This window comes from Chelonoidis abingdonii, chromosome 2 (genome assembly GCF_003597395.2).
Source record: "Chelonoidis abingdonii isolate Lonesome George chromosome 2, CheloAbing_2.0, whole genome shotgun sequence".
NCBI lineage: Eukaryota > Metazoa > Chordata > Testudines > Testudinidae > Chelonoidis > Chelonoidis abingdonii.
In genome coordinates, this window is record NC_133770.1 from 184,747,955 (window position 1) to 184,768,655 (window position 20,701).

At 43.7% G+C, this 20,701-nt stretch overlaps 1 protein-coding gene across 2 annotated transcripts in view; it reads right to left on the reverse strand.

Moving 5' to 3' along the window:
* CAP2 (cyclase associated actin cytoskeleton regulatory protein 2) overlaps positions 1-20,701 on the reverse strand; it is a 91,701-nt gene that overhangs the window by 50,499 nt on the left and 20,501 nt on the right. For both annotated transcript variants that reach the window (XM_032764351.2, XM_032764352.2), the window contains exon 4: positions 1,319-1,396. In XM_032764351.2, coding sequence (XP_032620242.1) covers positions 1,319-1,396 — 78 coding nt within the window. The remainder of the gene's footprint in view (positions 1-1,318; positions 1,397-20,701) is intronic.

Consider the following 20,701-nt stretch of genomic DNA (forward strand, 5'->3'; position numbering starts at 1 on the left):
GTGCAGGGCTGGACTTGCAAGCAAGACAAATGATTTGTTGAGACCATGCCCTAATGGGAATCATGACCCACTTCTACCCTCTGAGCCCAGGGCCAGATGGGGATACAATTCACAGCCTGATTCCTTCTTGCTCTGGGTTAGGTAAATCAAAGGTCTGGCCTGGAGTTTGCATGTGTCAAGGTTCCTCCTGGAGTGCCCACACCATTAAAAAGTATTGATTCATATATTTTTTTATTTGTATCTGTAGAAATGTCAGCGACAGCAGAACCTTGCTAATTCAGACTAGTGACTAGAAGCCCTGCTGAGGGATTACTGGATTATACACTTTATCGAGCAAGGAGCCAAAACAAGGGGGTTGAGATTGCAGGCCACAGACAGACTGTGCACAGGGACTCTTTATTCCCTGCATGCTCCATGAAGGAGGATTTAAGGGTGGGCCTGTGGAGAGACTGGGATATTTGATACAGGCAGATCAAAGCCCAGTGTATTACAGAATCTGCAATACAGGCTCCACAGCAAGTACATGGCTGCTCCAAACCTTAGCTTCAAATTGTGAAGGATTCAAATAACTTCCCTTTAAAAAAATAATCATCCTGACAGAGAAATGTTTCTTCCTTCTCCCCATAATACTACCTCCTCATAGTATTTTCCTAATTCATTTAATCTGGGCCTTAGGCAGGGCATGAGTCAACCCTTGGCCAATAATAATTTTTCTATTCATGAAAAAATGTTGTGACTTTCAAGTCTGTTACCTAGTGTCCCCGCAGGGCTAGAAATGGGAGTTTTATTCCACGGGAAACAGGAGGTTTTCAGCTTCCCAATGAGATACACAGCACTCACTTCCAGTCCCAGAAAGTCCAAAGGTCCCATTAGTATTGTGACACTTTTAGGCATGGGAAAACTGTTTTAGGGCATTTGGTGGATGTTATGACTTACTCTGATCCCTGTGCAATGGAATTTCTAGCTACTAAGGTACCTTGCTTTACAGGTGGAGGGCTGCAAAAACTAGTCCTAGGAAGAAAGTTCTAAAACTCTCTAAAATATTTTTTAAATGTTCTGTCATATGTGTGACAAACAGCATAAATAATAGTGTGGTTATATCACCGCTCATTTAAGAGTAGCCGTATGACTCACTTCTAGTTTTGCCACTGGTACTGCTCCCATCCCAAACTCATGTGAGTACAGCATTTATACCACACCTTCATACATTTGCTCTAAATACAGAGCAGTGAATGCACCAGAGCTTGAGTGCTGCCATTTATACATACACAGACACTCTAGCAGGTTGCCTCCCAAAATGTTATACTGATTTTCTTACCTCTTGAGGTTCTTGATATTGAGATACTAACAACAGGAAGGCTCTCTGTGCTTGGAAAGCAGCATGTACCATTTCTGCCTATAAGAAGAGGAGGAAAACAAATTAAATTTTAATCTTGGAAGGAAAATAATTGTTAATAGCAACATTAAGCTCATCTTTTTAGCATTAACAATTATTCTGTTCCTTCTTTATGCCCTAGTTCCCCCCTACAGCCTTCATTCTTCTAGTTGGTACCTCCAAGTCAAGTGTTATGACTTAATTCTCTCTTTCTGCTTCTAGTCTAACTCCCTGCAGCAGTACAGACTGGCCACAAGACAGTGGCGGTAGGGGAGTCCAGCACCTTACAGGTACTGCTAGCAATGGGTCTTCTGTGTTTTTGAACATGCACAAACAAGCACAAAACTTGACATGGGCTAGAATGTACCATCTAATCCTCATTCAGCTGCAAATCAGGAGAATCCAATACAGGCATAGAAGATAACTGGTCATAAATACATATAGCTACATTTTCAAACAAGCATATCTGTCCTGTCTCCTAGCAGGGTGGGCAAACTTTTTGTCCTGAGGGCCACATCTGGGTATGGAAATGGTATGGTGGGCCACGAATGCTCACAAAATTGGGGGTTGGGGTGCAAGAGGGGCTGAGGGCTCTGGCTGGGGGTTCAGGTTCTGGGGCCAGAAATGAGGAGTTCGGGGTGCAGGAGGGGGCTCTCGGCTGGGGCAGGGGGTTGGGTGTGGGGGAGGAGGGTCTGGGCTGGGGCTGAGGGGTCTGGAATGTGCTGGGGCTGTGCAGGAGGTGGGGTCTGGAGTGCGGAGGGGGCTCCGGGCTGGGGCTGAGGGGTCTGGGACTTGTGGGGTGGGGTGAGGGCTCCAGCTGGGGGTGTGGGCTCTGGGCTGGGGCTGAGGGATTTGGGGTGTAGGATAGTGCTCCGGGCTGGGACCAAGGGGTTCGGAGGGCAGGAGGGGGATCAGGGCTGAGGCAGAGGGTCAGGGCACAGGAGGAGGTCGGGGTGCAGGCTTCAGGCGGCGCTTACCTCAAGCAACTCCTGGAAGCAGCAGCATGTCCCCCTATGCAGAGACATAGCCAGGCGGCTCTGCACGCTGCCCTGTCAGCTGGAGCTACCCCTGCAGCTCCCGTTGGCTGCGGTTCCCAGCCAATGAGCTGGAGAGCCCCCTGGCTGCCCCTACGTGTAGGAGCCAGCAGGGGGACATGGTGTTGCTTCTGAAAGCTGCGTGGAGTCACGGACACGCGGACCAGGGCAAGCCCCCGACCCCGCTCCCTGGTGGGAACTCGAAGGCTGGTTTAAAAGGTTTGACGGGCTGTACATGGCCCGCGGGCCATAGTTTGCCCACCCCTGTCCTACGCAGTCTCTCATGCTTGGGAGGAGCTCCCATAAACATCCACAAAGCCATCTCATTATCCACCTTCAAACTCTCCTTTAGTGTCAAGCCTTCAAAAAGCTTGACAACAGCTAGGCTGTTGGTGTGCTGAAACCATTGTGTATAATGCTGACTAATACTTCTCTCAGTGTTTCCTTGTACTCCCCAGTTGGTCTGTCTGCATACAGCCGTTGTCTCTGTAACCTTTCTGTGGGGTAGGGACCATCTTATGGCACCTAGCACAATGGGATCTTGGTTTCTGAATTCGGTTCTTGGGCACTATGATAATACAACTGAGTAATAATATCAATAAATGAAAAACAGGATGACTATGTTAAAGTAACCTAATAACTGTAGCTTCAAATGGGAATGTACATATTGGTCCTTTTGTTTTTCCCCATTGTCTTTCCTCTATTTATCTGCCCCCCCATCTAAAAATAAAACAAGGAAATTAAAAAAGCCCATGGGAATATAACTTTTAATTGAGATTTTAAATATATGAGTCAGGAAATTCAAAGTTATAGCAACAGTAAACCAGACACATTTGCACACATGAATGTTACCTTTAATAGCATACCTAGTAACCTCACATACTTTGTGAGCCAATTCATGTCTGCGGTGTAATGTTGCTGATTTCCTGTATACCAGGAATTAATCTGGCTTTAGATACTAGAGGCTGCTGTGGGTACCAGAATGCTCATATTCCTGGCATGAGTATTTAAATCTTGACTGAAAAATTGCGTTAACATAGCCTTTGTAATTAATATAGTATAATTTTATAAGGCCTTTTATTGTCACTGTTTCCTTCCTTCTCCTGGCAATAATATTTAAAGATGATCCTACCTGAGTTCTACTGCATATCAATGTTTCTGGGGGTGTGCTGATTTCATTCCATCATGTCCCTGCGAAGTAACACAAATGCTTCTTCACATTGAGAATGCAGTGTCACTGGCTGTAATCTACCACTGCACTTCCTTTTTTTAATCACCTCACAGAATTGGAACTGTGTTTTATAGATTTCATTGTCACCTACCTGATGAGCCCTGCAAATCCATGGATATCCACTTGATATCCGCAGACCATTTTTGCAGCTCGTGGATTGGATGTGGACAACATTTTGTATCCACACAGGGCTCTACCTACCGGTTCTAACAAACTAGTTATTTATCTAAACAGATACATTTATTTTTACAGAGAGCTAGTCCTTGAACTGGATTCTTTATTCAATGGGCAGCCAGTGTAGTGACAGTGAGCACAGGGGTGATGTGTTTACAGTGACTTTTGTGGCTGCGCAGATGGGCTGCTGTATTTTGTATCAGCTGAAGCTTTTTAAATTTTATTTGGCTTCCTTCCCAGATATGAAATGCAGTCTGGAGGTCATAAATGCATGGGTAAACATGGCTAGATTTGTGTCCTACAGGACAAGGCATAACTTCTGGCTATCTGCGGGTGCCAATGAGCATATTTTGCAGCCATCGCTTTCTTGGCATGCAAAATTTTTGGGAGTCCTTTTAGTCTGTTCAAGGCTGTGCACAGATTTCACAGTTAGTGGGCAGTTGCCTTCAGTTGAGGTGTATGTTATAGAGAAAGAAAGTTCATCAGAGCACTTCCCTCTTCCTAGCAATCTGCCCTACAGGTATTCAAAAACACTTCACAGCAAGAGGTGAGGCAACATGATTAACAGATTATGGGCCAGGATGCCAAAGTCTGCCTATATTCTAATCCTGGCTCTGATGTGAGTCCTTAGGCAAGGCATTTAATTTTTCTGCCTCAGTTTCCCCAAGAATAAAATGGGGATGATGACACATTATATTATTACTTACCAACCTGAGGGTGTGTTGTATGGAATAATTAGTTGATGATTATACAGTGCTCTGAAGATGAAAATTGCTACAATGACAAGTATCATTAAAAACAAACTATGAAGCCAATTCCTTTCCTATGGAAGTTTATAGTGCAGGGGTAGGCAACTTATTGCACGCATGTCGATGGTGGTACGCGAGCTGATTTTCAGTGGCACCCACACTGCCCAGGTCCTGGCCACTGGTCCAGGGGGCTCTGCATTTTAATTTAATTTTAAATTAAGCTTCTTAAACATTTTAAAAACCTTATTTACTTTACATACAACAATAGTTTAGTTATATATTATAGATTTATAGAAAGAGACCGTCTAAAAACATTAAAATGTATTACTGGCACACGAAACCTTAAATTAGAGTGAATAAATGAAGACTCGGCACACTACTTCTGAAAGGTTACTGACCCCTTCTATAGTGCTTCCATGACTATAATCAGATAAGGAGTGGGTCCTTCTGTACTTTCTCAGTAACATTTATCAATACCCAGATCTTCTGATAGTGACACACAGGTCACCGTGAACACCTCCCCCCTATGCTCCACTCACTATGCTGGCTGCACATTGAATAAAGAATCCAATTCAAGGACCAGCTCCCTGTAAAAAGAACGCTGTCTGTTTAGATAGATAACACATAGGTAACAATGAAATGTGTGAAACAGTCCCAAAGGCTGTGAGGTGTTTAAAAAGGAAGAGGAATGGCATATTACAGACAGTGACACTGCATTTGTCCTACAAAAGGTCACTACAGAATTCTGGCTAGATTGCTGTACAGGCACATTATACATAGAACCAGATGTTCAAAAAAGCTCAGCCCCCAATAGCTCCCATTTAAGATCCTAAATAAGAGGCTGGATTTTAAAAAGAACTCAGCTCCCAACGGCTGTAAATGGGAGCTACTGAGCTCTTAGCAGTTTTGAAAATCTGCTCCATAATGTACAAGTACAGTAGAGTAAACTATGCATCTAAAAAGCACTGTGCCCTAGTTCTGGCCAGAATTTCCCCTTCTCTGGAGAAAGCATGGTGAAAAACAGCATACCTGTATCATCCTAGCTGCCACAGCATACACTTAGCTCTGTGCATGACAGCTGACTAAAGAGATTAAATAAACTATATGCTCTGTGTGTGTGTGTTAAACGGTTTTGAAGCTGCCTCTACAATTTCATATAGGTATATATTGGGCTGACGCTAGCTAAAATTCAGGCTTTAGTGAAGGCTGTCATCAGTACATATGTTTGCAACATCTGGAGGATACATGTATTTTCACAGTGACTGGTGGCGGCGTGTTTTCAGCAGAGGAAACTTGATTCAGGATTTCACATCTTTCCTTTATCCAGCCAAGTGAGGCCTTGTCTATTCTAGAGAATTTTACTGTTCAAAGAAGGTTTAGTTTCCCTAGCAGACTTGTAAAATATCTCATGTCCACATATAAAAGTGCTCCGAATGGTTAAACTTCCATTTTGGATTAAATTTCCTGTTAGCCATTCTAAACTACTGCATTGTTTTAGTGCCAGTGTAGATGGAGACCACTGCCCTAATCGTAGTGGTTCAAACCACTCTCCCACAGTGCACCCTCATGCTGGGGTCTAAATTAGCTATTACCACTTGTGACAGACCCAGGCCAGTGGGGTACAGGAGTCTGGTAGAGGGCAAATATACTGGTCACTGNCAGGAGTCTGGTAGAGGGCAAATATACTAGTCACTGGATGAGTAGTTTTCTGTTCCCTGAGTGACCAGGGCAGAGGCTGCACTAGAGTAATCAGGAACCTGCTAGAACCAATTAAGGCAGACAGGCTGATTAGATCACCTGCAGCCAATCAAGGCAGGCTAATCAGGGCACCTGGGTTTAAAAAGGAGCTCACTCCAGTCAGCCCAGGGGGAGCCAGAGGAGAGGAAGTGTGTATGAGGAGCTGGGAGCAAGAGGCACAAGGAGGTGAGAGTGAGGGTGTGCTGCTGGAGGGCTAAGGAGTACAAGCGTTATCAGACACCAGGAGGAAGGTCCTGCAGTGAAGATAAAGAAGGTGTTTGGGGGAGGCCATGGGGAAGTAGCCCATGGAGTTGTAGCTGTCATGCAGCTGTTACAAGAGGCACTATAGACAGCTGCAATCCACAGGGCCCTGGACTAGAACCTGGAGTAGAGGGCAGGCCCAGGTTCCCCCCAAACTTCCCAACTCCTGATCAGACACAGGAGAAGTTGATCCAGACTGTGGGAAAGATCACTGAGGTGAGCAAATCTGCCAATAAGTGCAGGACCCACTAAGGTAGAGGAGGAACTTTGTCACACACTCAAGAAAGAGATCTTGGAGTCATCATAGTTCTCTGACAGAAGGGTGACCAGATGTCCTGTTTTTATAGGGATGGTCCCATTTTTTGGGACTTTTTCTTATATAGGCGCCTATTACCCCTGTCCCATTTTTTCACAGTTGCTATCTGGTCACTCTATCTGAAAGCATCTGTTCAATGTCAACCAGCAGTCAAAAAAAACTAACAGAATGTTAGGAGCCATTAGGAAAGTGATAGATAATAAGACAGTAAATATCACAATACCACTATATAAATTCCTGGTACACCCACACTTTGAACAGTGCATGCAGTTACTCTATCTCAAAAATATATATATTAGAATTGGAAAAAGTACACAGAAAGACAACAAAAATGATTAGGGGTTTGGAACAGATTCCCTATGAGGAGAGATTAAGGAGACTGGGACGATCTGAAAAGAGATGGCTAAGGAGAGATGTGACAGAAGTCTACACAATTATGAATGTGTGGAGAAAGTGAATAAGGAAGTGTTATTTACCCCTTCCCATAAACACAAGAACCAAGGGTCACCCAATGAAATTAATAGGCAGCAGGTTTAAAACAAATAAAAGGAAGTACTTCTGCACATAATGCAAGGACAACCTGTGGAACTCCTTGCCCCTAAGCCTCTGACTGCCAGATGCTGGGATTAGATGACAGGGGATGGATCACTCAATAATTGCCCTATTCTGTTCATTCACTGTGAAGAATCTGGCACCGGCCACTGTTAGAAGACTGGACCAATAGTCTGATCCGGCATGGCCTTTTTTATATTTGTCCAGCACTGGCTTTTTGACATCTCCCTGATTGCACCGCTCTAGTAGTGGTGCCAGGAGCTCTGGGAGTGATGCCTAGGGAGTATACTGCAATCGAACTGTTTAGAACAGTGCTAGTTTGGACACTGGGCAAAGCTTCATTGGTTCAGAATGTGAACTGATAGGGTCATACTGAGCCATTTGTGCTTGAACCAATTCAGTTAGGAACAGTTCAATTCTGTAGCGCAGATATGGCCCTAGGGAATGGTAAGTCCATCCCTTCTCTCAGGCTTTGGGGGTGGTGGTGGTAATTCACTTTGGTTTTGGGCAATGTTTCTTCTTTATTATCTTTGCAAACTATGAATTCTGTATCTGTATACATTTCATACCAGCACCTTGAGTTTGGGAATACGAGTGCTGTAGGCTGGTGGGCTGTTCCAGCAGCCAGGAAAGGGAAGTAAACTCCATGCCCCAGTCCCTGCATGGTAGATTGTTTATAACAAAGCAGATAAACAACACAAAATAACAACTCAGCTGAAAAATGCTGCTCACCATCCCCAGGCTTTTCCATGCCTCAACCAGCCAAGGAGAAAGAGGCCACAGTCTTCTTCGCCTATGACCTAGTTTTTATTTCCTTAGATATCCTGTCCGGCCAGGGACAGCAAGGATCCTGTTATAGGATGACTGGCCCTGTTAAGAGGGAGTGGTTACAGTTCACCTGTGATTAATTAGCTGCCTTTCAATGGGACCTCATAGAGAATCCCTGGCCTCTATAAAGAGCCTTGCAGTAGTTAGGACAGTGTATGCATGTGTGTACATATGTACTCGTAGAAGCTCTCTGGGAGAGCTGCATGGTGCTTCCCAGAGTCCCCTGGTGAGGGAAGCAGTAGAGAGCTACTGGGGACAAGGATCAGGGAATTATCCTGGAGCCTGCTCTCCTGTACAAGGGACAGAGTCCTGGGGAAGAACTAGGAGTTTAAGCCCAGGCGAGGGAGGGCAGACACTGATTGCCTGGGAGTTTTGTTTAGGCCCAGGATGTCTGGACGCTATTTATTCAGCTTCATTATTGGGGGCCTTGACAGAGGTAGATTAAGATTTATTGGTGCCCTGAGCACAAATAACATTGCCCCCCCCCCACCACACTATGGACCCCTGTCCCCTGCTCCTCCCCGTCCCCCCATGGCCCTGCCTTCTGGCCTGGCCAGAAGCCAGGCTATGGTAAGAGCTGCCCAGGGAGCATGGACTGCTATGGGGAGCCCTGGACCCTCCACCTGTCCTGGACAGCGCACCCTGGGAGGCTGGGACATGGGCTGGGGGCTGCTCTCAGGCACCCCAGCTCCTTGCCCAGGACAAGTGGCGGGTCCGGGGTTCCCCACAGCTACCCAGGCTCCTTGGGCAGCTTTTATTACATTCTAGGGTGACCATATGTCTCATTTTGGCCAGGACAGTCCCCTTTTAAAGCCCTGCCCTGGACGTCCTGACTCTTTTTTGCAAAACTGGGCATTTGTCCATCATCGGTTGGCAAGAGCAAATGGGATAAATGCCCAGCTTTGCCAAGAAGGGACTTGGGGTGGGAGCAGCTCCGTGAGGGGGGAGGGGAGAGAGAAAGAGACTTGTGAGGGCCCCTAGAAGGGAAGGTCTGTATACGAGTACAGGGAGCAAAGGAGCAGTCTGTATATATGTTTAAAAGAGAGGAAATTTTGGCTGTCTAAAAGGCCTATTCAAATAGGGAAGGAATGATAAGTGGCAAACACTTGACTAGGGAAACAGTGAGGCAACTGATTGCTGTCAAGTCTTGGGGTGGTGAGAAACAAGGAGTTCAAACCCTCCCAAAACAATTCAAATGGCCTGTGCCTCTGTTCACTAGGGAGAATGAGAAAACCAGAGCCAAAAGTCTCAACTCTTTCCTGGGCCCCTAACACTCAGGTCCTCTCTTCTAGTTCTTGACCACAAAATGTCCCTTGCACAATAGTAATCTGCAGATCTCTCCACCTCCAGCCCCCTCAACTTCTACAATGTAATTTTAAATTGTCCATACAAAAATCTGCAACACATTGATAAATGACAACTCTAGAGCAGCAAACAAAACAAATAAAATTTAATTTTGAAAATAAATGGCCCAGGGGATCCTTACGTAATTAAGATTCATATTCACTTTTTAAGTGCTTTTAAAAAAATACCCTCTATTTTTCAATTTGTTTGAAAATGCTGCAGAATTTAAGTGTGCTCTTTAAGTTCAGCATCATGCATGCTGCAGGAGCCTGGTTACAAGATCTAGATTCATCTTGCTGCAGAGTACAAGCGTGCAGATCCTCACCTCGTGTAAACCTGTTGTAGTTCAGTTTAAGCCAATGAAGGTATGACAATTTACACCAGCTCGGGTTCTGACTCATGAGGCTAACTTACTGGGGTACTATTTTGGTTGATATATTCCAAGTTAATTCTTGACATTGCAGAAGTTTGTGCTCTGAAAGTCACATTATACAATGTATAATTTCTGATGATCATAAAACTGAACGTGATGGCAACAGCTAGAGTCACTTACAGTGCTTCCCCACACAGTACAAGAGATTGCTTCACTACTAATATACACTATCCTGCCATTCTAGTCCTCAGTCTTTCCTAACTAAAGAAAGTCTGTCTGTCATGGCAAGTAATATGAGTTTTGTGATATGGATAAGGGCAAATAGCTATTTCATTCGTGACCCACCTATGATTTGACACCAAGATTCATGAGGTGAAATGTTAATGCTATAGAATAGTGACCACTGAGAATAGCATGTGATTTTCCACGCAGAAATCATTTAACAAAGTGACTTTGAAGGAATAACCTCCAACCCCATGTCAAAGGTTATAGGAAGTAAACATGACACCAGTGTGATTTGTTTGGAATCACTCCTGAGGATAGCAGGTAGAAAAGGATGGATGGACAGATGTATCATAGCCTGCAAATACATCAACAGAGCAGCATAGACAGCATCTTGGGAAAGGTTATGTCTCTCTTCCTTCTGATCAGATGTTGTGGTCTAGAATGGCAGCCAGTTCAGTGAAAGGGGACTAAAGGGAGGAAAAAAACTACCACTACCCCAAGAGGTCAATAAAGAATGGAAACTACTGTACCCAATGCCTTCTTATTTCCCACAAATATTCAAATAGTTTAATATATAACATTACAGGGACCCAAATTCCATCCCCACATGCAAGCGTGCAGTTCCCGCTGAAGTGAATGAAAATCATGTGCATGCAGTGGACAGATTAAATGCAAGTCGTTAAAAAAAAACAACATTCAGCCCCAGTTCCAAGCAGCTCAAAGACTTTAAGCAGAAGGAATGAGGATCATTAACTCTGGTTCACTTCCTCATGGAAACCTGAGTGCAGACTTCTATTTTTTCTTTTGAAGGCCTGATTGTCCTGTATTAGGGAATTACTCATGTAGGGAATTGAAAACCCTATGAGCTTTTCCTCCTAATGTCTATGGGCTATTCTTCCCAGGGGCTGGGCTTATCCCTGCAGAATGAACAGGGGCATAGATCCCAAAACTAGCAGATCACCTGAGATCCACAGAGATCTCAGAGAAACCAAAAGGTCTAGAGTCATCTGCACAGAGACCCTTTGCTCTGCACTGGTTCATTCTTCCACTCTACTCCATGCTGATTATGCCTCAACTGGAGTATTGTGTCTAGTTCTGGGCACCACATTTCAGGAAAGATGTGGACGAATTGGAGACAATCCAGAGCAGAGCAACAAAAATGATTAAAGATCTAGAAAACATGACCTGTGAGGAAGGAAGACTGAAAAAATTGGGTTTGTTTAGTCTGGAGAAGAGAAGACTGAGAGGGGACATGATAGCAGTTTTCAAGTACATAACAGGTGTTACATGGAGGAGGGAGAAAAAATTATTCTCCTTAACCTTTGAGGATAGGACAAGAAGCAATGGGCTTAAATTGCAGCAAGGGAGGTTTAGGTTGGACATTAGGAAAAACTTCCTAACTGTTGGTGGTTAAGCACTGGAATAAATTGCCTATGGTGATTCTGAAATCTCCATCATTGGAGAGTTTTAAGAGCAGGTTAGACAAACACATGTCAGGAATGGTCTAGATAATACTTAGTTCTGCCATGAGTGCAGGGGACTGGACTAGATGGCCTCTTGAGAGACCTTCCAGTTCTATGATTCTATGGCTCTCATCATTTCCTGGCAGGTTAGCTTCCACAAGAACTGTGCTGCTATGTAATCCCTCACCAGCCACTACCACAGAAACCTTTCTAAGAGAAGATTCCAACCTGTAGAGGAGAAACTCAGGAGAGGTAATGCTGATGTGAAGAGCAGCCATTCCTTTGTTCTATGCGCTCTCACCTCCAGCCTGCTCCCTTCCAACACATTCAGGCCCTGGCCAACTCCCTGTAGCCTGGGATTAATCTAGGGTATAACATGCACCTATCACAAACAACAAGTTCTTTGTTAAGGTGGCTACCTAGAGTTAATCAAGAAGATGAAATTAGTGAAGCACACATGGGAACTTTGAGCTTTAGTTAATATATACAAATATAAGTGAAATAATAGAAAAATCAATGCACAAAAGAATAAGTACAGTAAAGTGGTTTCCTACATAGTTCATATTTACAATGTTACATTGTGCACATTTACAACCTTATGGAGACCATTAGAAACAAAGATGGAAGAAACCATCATTGGAGCTCTCCACAAGAGGATAGTGCTGGGCCAGGCCTCCTATCCGGTTACCACATGTGATCATCCTGGTGTCCCAGCTATGGATAAGTTTGACAACCTTTCCTACACCTTTTTCAATTCCCCCCGACATATATCCGGGACCACATCTCATTAAGACTCAGACTCCTATGCGTATTTGGTATTCCAGTTGACCCTAATTACATTTCTGACAGTTAACCCAACCATTTTTGTCAGTCCCTTTTCCAATAGTTTTGATATAGCAATGCCATTAGCTCTTATTGCAAAAAGCCCCTAAAATGCTATCATATATTCTTTTGTAGTTTACTTGTTTGCTATACAATACATTGCTACCTATCACAAGATACATATTGCTAAATTTCATGACCTTCTGGAAAGCACATAATACCAACTTCTACTAGGCTTCACTCTAAGTCTCTAACACTAAAGCTTAAAATCTATAGCCAAGTCTATTTTTAGTACATATATTTTAGTTCTTCTACTTGCTATTACAGCTTCAGTAACCTCCATTATTATTTCTAGAAGCATCCTTAGCAAATAAATATTTCACCCAAACCTATAGATCCTCCAAGATGAGGTCAACACTCCCATGGAGGGGCTTCAATGAGTTTTGGAGGCAGGTGGGGAATGATATGCAATAGCAGTGGCACTCCCTCCTCTGCTTCCAAAATTAATTGGTTTCTCTGAAACGCAATATTAGATGATTTGCAAACACTTGTATTTGTAATTTAACATGTCTTTGTGAGAAGACTTCGTCAAAAGAAGTTCTATGAACTTCAGCTATTATGTGTGTAAAGTTGAAAGGTTACAACATTCTTTGAGGTTTCTCTTTGTAAATATTCTTTTTGCCACCTTCACTGGGCTTCCTGATCTCCAAAGGCCAAAGGCCCAACTGAAAGACCGCACACAGGGGATGAGGTTTTCTCTATTTAATCACAAATCTGTCAAAATCCCTCAGTACAAAGAATAGATAATTGCTCATTTTTTCTCATTTGTATTATCTTCAAAAAGAAATCCATGACAAATGAATTCTTATGTTGTTCAGTCATGTGTATGTTATATTTTCTATACACTTAGGTCTAGATTCTGACACCCTTTCCCACCTTTCTCTGTGAGTTGTCCTACTGAAATCAGTGATACCATTCAAAGTGAGTAATGGTGTCAGAATCCTGGCTCCTTTGTATTTGACTTCCATTTATATGGTTTTGGAAGACTCCCAGGCCAAAATTTACAAACATAGGTGTTTAAAGTTAAGGCTTTAAACCTATATTTAGGTACCCTTCTGCTAAAGAGTGGCCTGACTTTTAGAGGTGCTGCATACCCAGGGTTCTCATTGACTTGGAGTTGCGGGTGCCTAGGATCTCTGAAAAGCACTAAAGCAGGCCAGTTATCTAGGGCCAGGTCGACACTACAAACTTACTTAGGTATAACTACATTGCTCAGGGGTGTGAAAAATCTACACCCCTGAGCAACATAGTTATATTGACCTTAACGCCCCCGTGTAGATAGCATTATGTCAGTGGGAGAGCTTCTCCTGACATAGCTACTGCCTCTCACAGAGGTGGAGTTTTTAAGTCAATGGGAGAGCGCTCTCCTGTCAGCTTAGAGCAGGGGTCACCAACCTTTCAGAATGGTGTGCTGAGTCTTCATTTATTCACTCTGATTTAAGGTTTCGTGTGCCAGTAATACATTTGAACGTTTTTAGGTGGTTTCTTTCTCTAAATCTAGAATATATAACTAAACTATTGTTGTATGTAAAGTAAATAAGGTTTTTAAAATGTTTAAGAAGCTTAATTTAAAATTAAATTAAAATGCAGAGCCCCCCGGACTGGTAGCCAGGACCATGCAGTATGAGTGCCACTGAAAATGAGCTCGCGTGCCACCTTTGGCATGCATGGCATAGGTTGCGTACCTCTGGCTTAGAGTGTCTTCACCAGAAGTGCTACAGCAGTGCAGCTGCATCAATGTAGACCAGCCCCAGGTATTTAAATATGAATGTAAGGGTCTACTTTCAGGTACCATTTTGAATATTTTGGGCTCTGATTTAATTTTTAGTATCGATTGCAAAGAAAGGTATTAAATACGCAGTTTCTGCAACCACCTTTGGTCTCTGTTAAACAGGTATTTTATAAGAATAAGCTCATGAGACTAAATTCTGTCCTCAGTTATACCGGATGTAAATTCAAAGTAACTCCATTGAATTAAATTGATTTATTCCAGGTTAACAGTGATATAACTGAAAGCAGAATTTGGCCTCTGGTCATTCTTTAAATAGGAGGCTATAAAAAGATTTCAGACTTAATTACAGATTTCAAGACCCTGCACCCATCTATTTTAGTGCACCTCCAGGAGTTGGGGAGAAATGTGAAATTAAATCTGTAAATAACTAAATAAATTCTGGTATTACCCAATGGTGTTTTTGTGTGCATGTGTGCATAATTCTGATTGATTATGAAGTGACAGTTTAGTTTATGATGTCATATGATAACCGAAGATAGAAACAACAGGATTGTTCTACCCAAATTAACTCTCCAGCATTCATGAAACTGGACATACTGATAATATGCTTCAATCTGAACAAAGAGACAAATGCACATTTACACCACCAGTCGCTCCCCCCTCTCACAACATCACTCCCAGCTTATTTAAAACAACATTCAAACTGCACATCAGTTTCTCTTGTGCCTTGTTAATGCTCATTATTCCCTGAACTCCTTTTTTCTAGAAACTGACTGAAGAGCCAGATTCTGAACTCATTGTTTGCATATCTGCTGACTGCAATGAATAACCCCCAGTTTCCAAACCCAGCATTTCTATGCAACTCAAACAGCTGCAGCCACCAACTACAAAAAAAAAAGGGAGAGGAGAGGAGGGGAGAGGAGTTATGCAGGGCAGTGAGGGCACATGGTTCCTGGAGAAAATGAGATTGAAAATTAATGGAAAAGCTTGTTCACAGCCTGTAAACAAATAACTCCAATCAAGCATAAGAGAGGGGAACCACTATTTAGCATCAGAGGAAAAGCTGTAAAAATGGACAATGAGAGGTATATTGTTCTCAACTTGAAAAACTGGGCTCAGTACTGTAGCACAATAGCTCTGAAATAAAAAAATAATAATATATTCTCGTTCATTGTGAGAGAAATTAAAACCATGGGAGAGATTCGATGGTGCAAGAAGCTGTCAACTATAGCTTGATGCGGGCAGCTCGCCGCAATGGGGAGGGCAGGTAATACTGATTCTGCCATTCTCCCTCAGATTTTCTGCTAGATCAGGGCAGCTTCTATTTTGGGAAGGACTCCATAGGAGTCTGCTAGCACTGTGACAGGCACAGAACTTCCATCCTAGAAAGATGGGTGGCTATGGTGGCTTTAACCCACCTTTGTTCTCTCCCAATCTTGGGCTGTCTGGGGCTGACGAGGTCCCCAGCATAAGTTAGCCTTGGGGCTGTCTAAGGTATGGCCTCTCAGGACTTATTATTTATTTTACCATAGCTCCTAGGAGCCCAAGTCATGCACAAGGACCCCACTACCCAAGGTGCTGTACAAACACAGGGAAAAAAAGATGCCCCAAGGAATTTATAATCAATCAAGAAACAAGCAATAGGTACATGCAGACAGATAGGGGAGTGCAAGGAAACAATGAGACAGTATTGGTGAGCATGATACGCAGTGGACTCAGAACACGAAGCAGCCTCACCATTGTCAATTTGTTTTTTTACAGGCAAAGGAGAGCTTCAAGGAGAATTGCCCTACTGCAGTGGCTCCCAAACTATGGGCCGTGACCTCTAGTAGGGTCACACCGTTAGCAATCCTGACTGTGTGGGATTGTAAAATGGAATCCTCCGTACAGCATGACCTCGTATGTATGGTGTATGTGAGATCACACTCCATGGTGGACACCATTGGTTCGTAGAACAAAATGGCATCCTACATGCAGCCTGATCTTGCACCTACAAGGTGATGCTGTTCAAGGACACTGTTTTAAAATGGCATCCCTCAGACTGTCTGGGGTCATAGGAAACAATACATCTGGAAATGGGGTCATTCAGGGAAAAGGTTTGGGAACCGTTGTCCTAATGGCTGTGAACTTTCAAAGTCTGCCTGCTGCAGTGCCACCCCTGACAAGCCCTCTATCCCGGGGCTTAGAATGGGCTCCTTGGAAGGCAACTCTACAGCTGTCTTCTGCAGTGCATGTGCCAAAGGAACCCTCCCCTAGCTGCAACCAGGGCTTTTAGGACCCCTTTTTGACACTCAGACCCTTTAACCAAGCAAAAAGGAATGGAGCAGGGTTGAGGATGCCACCTCTATAATTAAGTATGCAGAAAAGGCTCAAATTATAACACCATAATCTCACCCAATCCCTATTTTTACTCACTTGCAACTTCCCCCAAAATTCTTCTTATGGGCTAATATTTTACATGCTTGGTTTCTGCACAGAAGATGTTTGTTTTAAACTGAAGCTGATTATGTTCAGCTGTTTTGGGACTTACCAAAAAAAACCCTCGACAACATTATTTTCTATTCTCACCCCCAATTTTTATCATAAGAGATACCTCAAAAATTTGAAAGTTCAAATGTTGATTTAGAGACTTCAAGTGACTGAAAATCCACCACATCCCTCCTAAATTTTTCCAGGGTTAATTACCCTCACTGTTACCTGCACCTTTTTCTAATCTGAATTTGTCTACTTCAGCTTCCAGTCACCTCTTAACCTTCTCTTGGATAAACTGCACAGATGAAGCTTCTTTAATCTCTTATTGTAAAGCAGATTTTCCAGATCTCAACTCATTCTTGTAACTCTTTTCTGAACCCAGTGGTGGATTAGCCAACGGGCCGATGGGGCCCATGTCCAGGGGCCCAAGCCAATTGGGGGGCCCGCTCCAGGAGACATCTGCCGTGGGGCAGCAGAAGCCCGGAGCCCTGGCAACAGCACCGGGCGCGGTGGGGGAAGCCCCCACACCCCAACCCCACTCTCTGGCAGAAGCACAAGGCGGTGGGGGAAGCCCCAGCACCGAGACTCCAGCAGATAGCACAGGGCAGATGGGGCAGGGGAAGCCCCAACATCCCGACCCTAATCCCCGGCAGAAGAAGCACCCAGCACCCAGACCTTGACTGCAGCCCCGAGATGGAGGAGCTCTGACTTCTCCAGTCTTTTAGCCACAGTGGGGAGTGGCAGAAAGGAGCAAACAGGGGCTGCAGTAGGCAGGGCAATATGGTGTGGGGCTTGGGGCAGGGCCACAAGCAAAAGGAGCGGAATGGGGGCAGGAGCATAGGGAGGGCCCTCCCACTTGCTCTGGCCAGGGCCCCACAAAACCTTAATCTGCCTCTGTCTGAACCTTCTCTATTTTGTCCATATCCATTTTGAGATAAGGATCCCACAATATCCAGTGCTGTACAAACACAGAAGACACTGTCCCTGCCCTGAGAGGCTTACAATTTAAGGTTGTGATCCTGCAAATGCTTATGCATGTGCTTAACTTTACTGCCTCCCTCAAGCAGTCCCAGTGGTTTCAGTAGGACAATCTACATGCTTAAGCATGTGTGTAAATTTATGCAGAATCCAAGCCCAAACAAGCAGGCTGTTGTATCGAATTGTTGATAGATTGACTGTTTTTGTGTTTGGGTTCTTAATGTTCTGACTTGACTTAAATGCATTCTGGAGCACTCCCAGTAGAATTTTTTCCCCCTTAAAACTTACAGGTGCATGCTTCTGGTGCCAGCAATGCACAACTAGGCATGCTGGGCACCATTTCCCAAGATTTTAAGCAGCGTCTGTTGGACTTTTTTTCTCCTCCTTTTTAAGATAAAGCTGGCATTACTGCAACATTAAGGTTAAGAAACAAAGAACCCAATCCAATTTGTATTAAAATCAACAGAAAGATTCTGATTGACTTCCATGGGAGCTGTTTCCAAGCAATCAAAAATCAGGACATTCCAAAAGTTAATGTTGGTATTGCACTGGTAATTTGGTCACATTGCACATATATAATATCTTGTATTCCTGTCTGTCTTCTTAACCAGTAATACATTAAGATTTAAATTTATATTATGTAATATTTTATGGTACAGATATAGAATGTGCAATATAGCTAAGTCAGGATTACTAAAGCAACTTTAACTTTGAGAATTTCTGGATTTTTTGAATATTTAATTTTTTTCAATCAACATTACATTAAGACTATTTTTTATTTAATTTTATCTTTATTTTATGAAAGTATATTTTGGATATTTTAAAAATAATTTTGCTTCATTATTTTTTATTTTGCTCTGTTGTTTCCCTGCCCTGGAAACGGTTCTACTTAGTGTTTGCTTTCAACAGCTGAGATAGAGCCCCACTGCATGCTTCTCATTGGGCAGACTGACATCATTCTGTACTTTGAGTCCTGACTCAACTTTTAGCACAATGCCTGAAACCACACAGCCTGTGGGCACAGCAAGATCAACATGAGAGTACACGTGTGCATTCTGATGCCCTGTAAGCACATTGCCTTGTTAATAAGGAATCAGCCAAATAATAGATTTGATAGTGCATGGTTAAATTAGGCAATATAAATTGTAACAGTGTTTTCTGCCCATCATAGAGAGGAGATTCTGTTGAAAAATCACGACCATGAAAGTCCATTGTTTACTTCTATACATTTCCCTGTAAAGAACAGATGATTTGAGTACAGGGAGTGTTACATCTTTCAGTAAAATGCTTGTCATGAACAGATGTAGACTATTACTTATTTTGTTTATAACAGGAAGACACAGATAGCTACCTTCCCTTAGTCTAATTATTATTAATGATTTGGAAACTTGATCAATTTCACATGTGCTGTGTTTAGTCCATTTGCAAATGGTGGGGCAAGATTCCCAATATCAAAATCCTGAATCACTGTCAGATGTCTGGCATTCAAACATGCTCATAAATGCTCAATTGCGTTAGTCTGGGCACCTCGTTCTATTGCCAGCTTGAGAATACTTAAGGCCACATTTTATGGTCATCTAATGCAAGATACCTGTTCTTGTGGTGGCCAAAAGAAATGATATAAAGACACACTGAAGTCAAATGTGAAAGTATATCAGGTTGACTCCAACAACTGGGAAGCAACAGCCCCCAACAGAGCAAGGTGGCTGCAGAAATGTCATGTCACCATCAACCGCTTTGAAGCAAGGCGCATTAATACGCTCTGTGAAAAATGTGAATAGCACAAAGCAAGGATACAACAGCTTGCAAAGATCATGGACAACCTTGTATGTCTCCCACATAACTATGTTTCTTACATTAGTCTGACCTCGCATGTACATGTTCACCTATAGCATTTGCTGAATCCTGGTACATGGATACTGACATGAGATTCCATCATTAATGATCTGCACAGGCACTGGCTTTTTCCTCTGCCTGGGGGTGCTCAACCCCCATTCAGCCCAGGCCTTGCCTCCACTCCACTCTACTCCACTCCTTCCTCCCAAGCTCCCACCCGCCCTTCCTGCTCCAACTCTGCTCAGGCCTTGCCCCCACTCCACCCCTTCCCCTAAGGCCCCACCCCAACCCACTTTTTCTCGCCCCGTCCCGCCCCCTTCCCCGTGCCTGCCTTGTCCCTGCTTCTCCCCGCCAGCGCCTCTTGCACGCCGTGGAACAGCTGCTCATGGTGGCAGGTGGCGCTGGGAGAGAGGGGGAGGAGTTGATTGGTAGGGCGGACGAGAGGTGCTGGGGGTAAAGGGAGAGCTGAGCACCCACTAATTTTTTCCATGGGTGCTCCAGGGCTGGCGCCAATGATGGTTTGCATTACAGTAGTGCTTAGCGGCCTCTGTTGAGATTGGGGATCCATTGTGCTAAGTGCTGTGTATATGCAGAGCACGAGAGAGTCCCTGCCTGAACCATCTAAAATCTAAATAGAGAAACTATGTGGGGAAGAAGGATTATTATCCCCATTTTACAGATGAGGAACAGAGATTAAGGCCAAGATCTTCAAAGGTATGTAGGCACCTAACTCCTATTTATTTTTATTGGGCACCTAAATACCTTTGAGAATCTGGGCCTAAGTGACTTACCCAAGGTCACGCAGAAAATCTGTGGAAGAGCTAGGAACTGCACCCAGATCTCCTAAGTCCCAGGCCAGTATCTTAACTACAAGACCTTCTTAGAACATAAGAACAGCTATACGGGATCATAACAATGGTCAACATAGCCCAGTATTCTGTCTTCCGACAATGGCCAATGCCAGGTACTTCAGAGGGAATGAACAGAACAGACCATCATCAAGTGATCCATCCATTGTCCATTCCTAGCTTCTGGCAGTCAAAGGGTAGGAACACCTAGGCCATGGGTTTGCATCACTGACTATCTTGGCTAACTGCTATTGATGGACCTATCTTCTATGAAGTTATCTAATTCTTTTT